This window comes from Nelusetta ayraudi, unplaced genomic scaffold, assembly GCF_046127955.1.
Source record: "Nelusetta ayraudi isolate G7.1 ecotype Tasmania unplaced genomic scaffold, CSIRO-AGI_Nayr_v1 ptg000092l, whole genome shotgun sequence".
Classification (NCBI taxonomy): domain Eukaryota; kingdom Metazoa; phylum Chordata; class Actinopteri; order Tetraodontiformes; family Monacanthidae; genus Nelusetta; species Nelusetta ayraudi.
This window is the reverse complement of record NW_027466142.1, coordinates 3,598,479-3,606,143: the sequence shown is the minus strand read 5'-3', so window position 1 is coordinate 3,606,143 and position 7,665 is coordinate 3,598,479. Positions and strand designations below refer to the sequence as shown.

Sequence of the window (7,665 nt, the reverse complement as noted above, 5' to 3'; positions counted from 1 at the left end):
CAACAACAGCAATAATAATAATAATAATAATAATAATAATAATAATAATAATAATGATAATAATAATAATAATAATAATAATAATAATAATAATAATAATGATGATAATACAGGTAACTTTTCAAAGGAGAAAAGTTACCTGTACCTGAATTGTGTTTTACACCACCAACACCAACAACAACATTCTATAGTTTTATTATTGTATTGCAGTTATTCATAAGAGGAGGCAGAACTGTGTTTCTCTGGTTTGAAGTGACCCAGGGCAGCACTGATCACATGCATGAATAGATAACTCAGATCCACCTTCCTCGATCATGAATTGTAAGTTCACTTTTCCATTTTAAACCTTAAACAGTAATGTGGATCCATTGTTCACGAATCCAAACAAAAGTTGAGATGTAGAAATGACTAAATGAGAAAAACAGAAAGCAAAACAAATCCAGGACGCAAACGGGTGATTGAAATTTATTCACTTGCTTATTGTGGGAACATTCTGTTAATATTTTGTCACCAGTATGTAGTTACAGATGTAGTTCAGTTACATTCAGCATAATCAAATCTTTGTTACTTTAAATCAATAAAAGAAAATTCGAGAATTTGCTTTTTCAAAGCTGTACCTCAACAAAATAACCAAACTTATTTTCTATGTCATTTATTTACATTTTTTAAAGCCATGGATCATCCACATATAGACAGTTACCAATTTCTCATCTGCTGCCACATGCTGCCATCAGCTGTTTTCATATGTAATTCCAGCACACTAGAACATACAGTATAACACACGCACACAACAAGCTTTGTTTTTAATCAATAAATAAATAAGGTCCAATGGCATAATGTCCACGCAAGGATATTTGGCTGCTTAACAAAAGTGCAAGTTGATATTCCTTTTAAAATATATTTAAAATTTTGACACATGAACCCTGAGTCATTAAACACTAACTGGGTACTACTGTAAGTGCAACAAAAGTTAAAAAATAAATTCTCGCTCATTTCTGTTGAAATCTATTGAGAGAACTTGTGTATAACGAACATCTTTGGAGTGAGTGATCTCAGGGTGATAATGTGTTTAATTTCTAGTAAGGCTGAATTGCTATATACTATAAGTGCTGTCCATATTCATTTTTTTTGCATCAGTAAAAAATATTTAACTTAATTTCAGGAACAGTTTAAAAAAAAAATCAGTGTACAAGCAAAGAAGTAATGGGACCTTCATGATAATGATAACATGTAAACCTGAGAATATTTGCTTATCAAGAGCGTTTGACAACACCTCTGTCTAGTCAGCAGAGAGACAGTGGCTAGATAGTTTTCCTTTTTAAACCAACCCCAACCGCATGCAAAATGGGAGAGAGAACATGCAGAGGTAGTTGTAACAGTAAAGAAGTGATATATCCGTATGCCCTGATAAAGCAACATAGATTCAGAAGATCTAAAAAGATGTTAACTGTCAAATATATGGACTGAAAGATCCGTATTTAATCCTGCATTTTTATGCAAACAGAGGCTTTCGAATTAAGATCATTTCAAGGCACACAATGATCACATTTCTTTCTATAATGTCGGTCTTTAAAGGCTGACTCTACATGATGCAGGTCCAGTAAGGCAGTAGTGTAATTGTTAGCAGGCCAGGGGTAGGTTAGGTTAGATTCCATACATTCCCATTACAAGCTATACATAGTTTGTTTGCACTGTTAGTTTCAAGAATGCAGCCTGCACGTTCAGCAGGCCCTGCTTTGAAGTCCTATATGTATTTTCTTATGATGGCCAAAAGAATGGACCACACAACCACCTTTTAAAGAACTGACTGACTGTGATCTTCTTGTTAATTGGTTCTGTGTGGTTTTTCTTGGTAATCGCGAAAAGGTGGCCCATTCATACAACTGAACATAAAGTGGTTCACATTCTTCGGCAACTCTCATGAATCCCACCAAGTCAACAGTTGTCATGGCCACTGGAGAAGTCCTGCCAGATGCGCACCAGTTCTGATGGCTTAAACTGGTTGACGATAACCCGCCTGGCAAACGTGCACCGGTCGTACTTGAGGTTTCTGATTTCAAACAGGTTCCGGAAGGTGAGCAGGGAGCGGGAGTACACCGGTTTAATTCCCACCACGCGGAGGCACAATCCTACGTAAACATCCTCCAGGGGGATCATCTGAACAAACCTGGAGCCCCAGGAGATCTTGGCGGCCAGGTCCGAAGAGAAGACGTAGCCAGCCCCAGACACATACCAAGGGAAACTGTCCTCTGGGTAAAGCTCCTCCGAGAGGAACCACTTGCTGTTCCTGTCCCTCCTTGGTGCACCATCCGTAATGACGGAACCCGTGATGAAACCTTGTTCGGGGGCACTTTTCAAAAGGTTGACGAGGTAGAAAATGTTCACAAAGATGTCAGCGTCCACCTTCATGGCGTAGGAGGCACTCGGACAGTACGTTGCCAGCCAGTTCATCATCATCATGGTCTTTATGGTCAGGTTTTGGTAGCTGTCCTGAAAGTTCATCTGAATGATGTCGGCGTGCACCTTGCTCTCCTCCTCCATCTTTTGCTGGAAGAGTCCGACCCCCGGCCCCTTCGGAAGGCCAGTGTAGAAAAGAGTGAGGGTGTTCGGATTCGGAGCACCCCATGTTTTCCTCACAGCCTCCCTGGCTTCGGCCTCTGCGGGCGACACAGGCACCATAAAAACCAGAAACGGACTTCGTTCCTTGCACATATCGGGCTGATTGATGATATACTCGTAGGTTTCAGGAGCGAGGATCCTGTGGACGTCTTCCGGAAGGGGGTGTGACGCCTCACGCGGACGTTTCCTCAGTGCTATCCTACACACAAAGATCTGAGCAGTCAAAACAAGGACAGCCGAAACTGCGAGTAACCTCAGCAACCTCCAGGAGTGACTTATCGTCATTATTCCAGCTCCGTGTGTGGCAGCGCAGACCCGAGGAGTGAAGCGGCATTTGAGTCTCGAAGGCGGTGGTGGCCACCTTCCGCATTGCTTGACTTGTGACGCCCGGGTCACAGTGGACGCGGAAGCGCCGCGAGCCGCAGCCCACCGGTTCACATCAGACGCGAACGGCTCCGCTGTGTGTGTTTTTTTGTTTTTTTTTTGTTTTTTTTTTTACTCCCACTCGAGTTCTTTTTTTCCCCCCCTTTTTTTTTAATCATGGGTAAATAAATTCGTAAAAATAATTCGCTATGCTTTACTTACGTACGAAACATGTTAATACAATTATTTTTTCCGTAAGTTAAAGTAGACGGTACACACACACACACACACCACAGACACACCCACACACACCCACACACACACCCACACCCACACATGCACTATAAATACACATTTATTTATCTAATCTTTACATTTATCATTTATTACATTTGTGTGTGTGTGTGTGTGTGTGTGTGTGTGTGTGTGTGTGTGTGTGTGTGTGTGTGTGTGTGTGTGTTCCGCGTCCAGTGTGATCCAGGCTGCGTCAGGCCTGGATCACAAGTCAAGTGATACAGGCTGGATCATCCTGGTTCAGGAAACAAACATTCGACAGAGGGTGGAGTCAGGCACGCTGCGGCAGAGAAGTCTCCTGACTTTTAAAAGTGAGAGTTCGTCTCAAATCAAATTTCAACAACTTATATGAGCTAAAAACAAAAGAAACATAAAAACAACAACAACAACCAAACCAAACAACAAAAAACAACCAACCAAAAAGGAATTTACTTAAAAGCTGTTTAAAAGACTTTTAATAAAAGCTTTTATTTATTAATTTACTAAATAATTATGGGCCAGCTTAATTCTATCTGAGAAATAGTCCCTGGGATAAATGGTTGGTTAATATTGGCATCAAAATAATTTATACTTTCGTCATTCAATCATTCAAAACTCTTAAAAAAAAAAATACAGATAGATATTCTGTAGGGTCATCCAATTTAGATTTGAATTGAAATGGAATATTTAATTTTAAATGTGTGGACCAGATTTTACTGTCTGATCTGCAGCCATACCAATCATTCCACAAGGGAGCGCCACATCCCTTTGCTTTAACAGTAGGCAAGGCAAGGCAAGGCAGCATTATTTGTGTCGTGCAATTCGTACACAAGTTAACGCAATATGTTTCAAGTAATTAAAAGTACAACACTAAAAGACATTTAAACAGAACATTTAAAGACAAAATACCAAAAACATTAAGAACAATTCTAAGCAAAGAACAATGTAGGGTAGAAAAATTGAAAATTTCTAAGAAAAAAAACACCCTAATTTTTCAAAATGATTACATACAATAATTTAAGGTGCGCTAAAAGAGCTTGCGTCTGTGAAGATGCTCAGCTGTCCAGGCGATTAGAATGTAGAAAGGTTAAGTTGAGGCAACTGAACTGCTTTTGCTATCGCAGAGGTGTTTTGCCTCTCATCCCAAAAGTCCCATCCATGCACGTATATAACCACCAGCAGGAGGTTGGAGGTAGTCCTAAAGGCCAGGGTGCATAAGTTGCCATTACAACATAATGTCACACCTGTGCTCTCACGTGTGTCAAAGTTACCAATCTTTAAAAGATAATAAATGTCCCCCCCCCCCCCACTAATATTACACTATGCTTTCAGAAAAGTCCAGATCCTGCTGCATTTTCTTCGCAAAGGCCTCTCAGACTATTTTTGTCTTTTTGCGTCGCAGCCACTAACTTCAAATGAAGTGTGTCCTGTCCTCCCCCTTCTGAGAATGTTGGCACGAAATGCTTAGACTCACATGAAAGAAGGGTGGGGGGTGGTGGTGGGCATGTGATATTTGCATATCAAATAAGCACTAAGCACAAAGTGTACTCTGCAGTGCTCATCCCCTTTTCCGTGTTTGTTTCAGTCAATGGTGTTGCAAAGGAGGGTGTGTGCTTTAAGTGTCAAGCACGGGAAGAAAAAAAAAAACAACAAAAAACACCCAGTGCTTCCAAACCGCTGAACCAACAACCAACACTTCAGGTGAGCAGTTGGTTGAAATGGCCGAGAAAAATTGTTCAAACAGGGCTAATGTTTGGACTAATTTCGTTTTGCGTTTCTTTCAAGGGACATGCAGGAACAACAAAGACAAAACAAAACAGAAAGCAAGCTTGATTAGCCCAGTCGACAACTCCAGCTTCATCACTGGCAGGCTTCTGCGTGTAGCTGGATGTGGGATCATGTGCACATGTCACAAATGATGTCACAGCGCACAGCATTAAGGGAACCTACAAATCAAGCGTAAACTCTTTATTCAGTGTTCAAGTAAACAGGACAATTTGACCTTCCGTTCATTCATTCATTCATTCATTCATTCATTCATTCATGTCTTTTGGTAAAGGCAGAGTTCACCCTGGACAAGTCTGCAGGGTGGCACAGGGCCACATGGCCAATTCACAATCCCCCAATTTGCCTCATAGGCATGTTGACGAACTGTAGGAGGAACATGCCAACTCAACACGGAAAGGTCCAAGGCCTCGGGAATACAACTCACCACACCACAACCTACAACCTTCTTGCTGTGAGGTGCCACTGCACCACCTTGTTGCCCCCCCCCACCCCCCCACATCTCGCAATTGGAGACAATTCAATCAAAAAAAGTGACCATGAAAATGCAACTGTGAAGGTTTGCTTCAGACGAATTTGTGTGCAGCCGGAGAACCTGGAGAGAACCCACGCAGACACAGGGAGAACACGCAAACTCCACACAGAAAGGCCCCAGGCCTGGCATCGAACCCACAACCTTTTTGCTGTGAGGCGACAGTGCTAACCACTGCACTTCCGTATCGCCCATGGTATTTCATATTTCCCTCTTATATATATATTTTTTAATTCCCTTTCTCGACATTGTTACACCTTGCACTTTGTTGACCCTGAGGAAGACGTAGGAGGGCACCTGCATACTGCACACTCTGACCCTATTGACTGTTGATCGTGGCCTAGACCAGAAGCTTGGTCAGTAGTTGGCGAACAGGCTTGGTTGCTGAGTGGGCTTATTTGGTAGCAAGTGAAAGGGGTTGGTTGCAGAGGCCTGGCCAGTAGCTGAGGTCTGGAGAGCTGGATGTGGACAATCTGCAACTGATGCAACCTCACGCTTCAAACACAGTTGCATTGTATGGCCACATTCCACTGCGCTGTATTCCAGCAGGAATATTCTTTGGTGTCGCTACTGCCATAAGTGCTATGTTCACAACCCCAGTCCCCTGTGGGGATTGGGCCTTTTGTTACAGGCCGAGGCTCTTCAACTCCACCAAGGCAGTCTGTCTCCAGTCCTGTTCTTGACGCTCATGAGGATGATAATGAGGTGTAGCCAGGATCAGGATTGTGGTCAACCTGGGGGCTTCACGTTTGAAAACTGGCTCTCTATATGTAGATGATGTTGATGTTTTATTAGCCTCCTTAAACAAAGACTTTGATGATTTGTTGGAAAGGATGAATGTGTGAAAGATGAATGAAAAAGGAGGAAGATGAAAATGACCACCGTAAAATGCTCCCTTAATGTCAATTAACTATTTCTATGTTGACATATGAAAGTGAATAGTCATGTTTCTTTTAAACAAATGTTTTTTTTTTTGTTTTTTTTATTGTAATACAGTTTACAGAGAAACACAATTGGTCACTCAGTTATAAATGAAAAATAATAAAAACAAATTTACACAGGCATTCTTTAAATGGTTAATGGTTTAGTGTGCTTTATCAGACAAATGGGGGAGGGTGTTGGGATAGGAGGTAAAAACAAAGGAACTAATTTTCTATGCTTAATGATTCCAAACACTATTGTCGCCAACATAAGAACAGATACCTCACTATGTCAAATATACTTCAAATGGAACTGTCCTTTTTATGTTTTGCACTTGACATTTTGATGTGAACAACATAACATTTCTTTTTCCACATATATGTACCGTATTCACATTTTGTAAAAAGAACAAGAACAGGCATCAAACACGGTGTTACATCGAGGACAACTGGTCCTGCCTTGCATTTATTTGACACAGAAAACAGAACAACCACACATCGACTTTTTCTTTTCTGCATTCATTGAAAGACAAATTATCGTGGCTGAAGCATATTGCCACCAGGACCTCATCATTACATCACCACTTGTTTAAAACCAATATCTTTTGTGCTTTACAGGGAATAGAATGTCATGAGCCGAGGAAATGAACATTGTATATTTGCAAAGATGGCCCAGACCTTCGCAAAGGAAGGATATGGAACATCGAATCTGCATATCATAATGACATAATGGCTAATCTGTACACTTACCACCCTACTCATGCTGCTACATGGAAACACCAGAATCCGATCAGATTGAGATATTGTTTCTCTCTTTGGTGGTTGAATAGAAAATTTGTGGGCTGGGTTTGAGTGTAGTTTTGGACAAATACATTAGTTTTCATGATCTTCCCAGCAAGTGACAGGAAAGTCACAGAGTCGAGGTGGATCTTGGCAGAGCTCCTGGTCGTGGCTTTTGGTCGCTGTGAGATATGGAAGCGTGGGAGTGGAGTTGAGCGATGCTGTTCTTATGAACGTTTCCTTCTTCCTTCCAGATTTCGAAAGTTGGATGGCCGAATCTTCATCTCTGCAAACTCAATGGAGTGCTCGTGGCCTTTCCAGTGGAACCAGTTCACCCCCTGGGGAAGAGACGGACAAAGCAAAATGCATTTAAATAAAAAACAAACTGTCGAG

General features: G+C 41.4%; 2 protein-coding genes across 5 annotated transcripts in view; both read right to left on the bottom strand.

Moving 5' to 3' along the window:
* Positions 1–538: 538 nt before the first annotated feature.
* On the bottom strand, positions 539–3,031 carry b3galt8 (beta-1,3-galactosyltransferase 8). The gene has a single exon (XM_076047124.1). It carries the CDS (start codon positions 2,902–2,904, stop codon positions 1,936–1,938), a length of 969 nt encoding a protein of 322 aa, XP_075903239.1. The 5' UTR covers positions 2,905–3,031; the 3' UTR covers positions 539–1,935.
* Positions 3,032–6,509: 3,478 nt separating this feature from the next.
* The window catches only part of tncb (tenascin Cb), a 34,301-nt gene continuing 33,145 nt past the window's right edge, over positions 6,510–7,665 (bottom strand). For all 4 annotated transcript variants that reach the window (XM_076047111.1, XM_076047110.1, XM_076047112.1 and 1 more), the window contains one exon: positions 6,510–7,610. In XM_076047111.1, coding sequence (XP_075903226.1) covers positions 7,500–7,610 — 111 coding nt within the window. In that variant the 3' untranslated portion in view covers positions 6,510–7,499. The remainder of the gene's footprint in view (positions 7,611–7,665) is intronic.

Excerpts from the sequence above, each read along its gene's own strand:
- b3galt8 (XM_076047124.1), bottom strand. The coding sequence starts at position 2,904 with ATGACGATAAGTCACTCCTGGAGGTTGCTGAGGTTACTCGCAGTTTCG.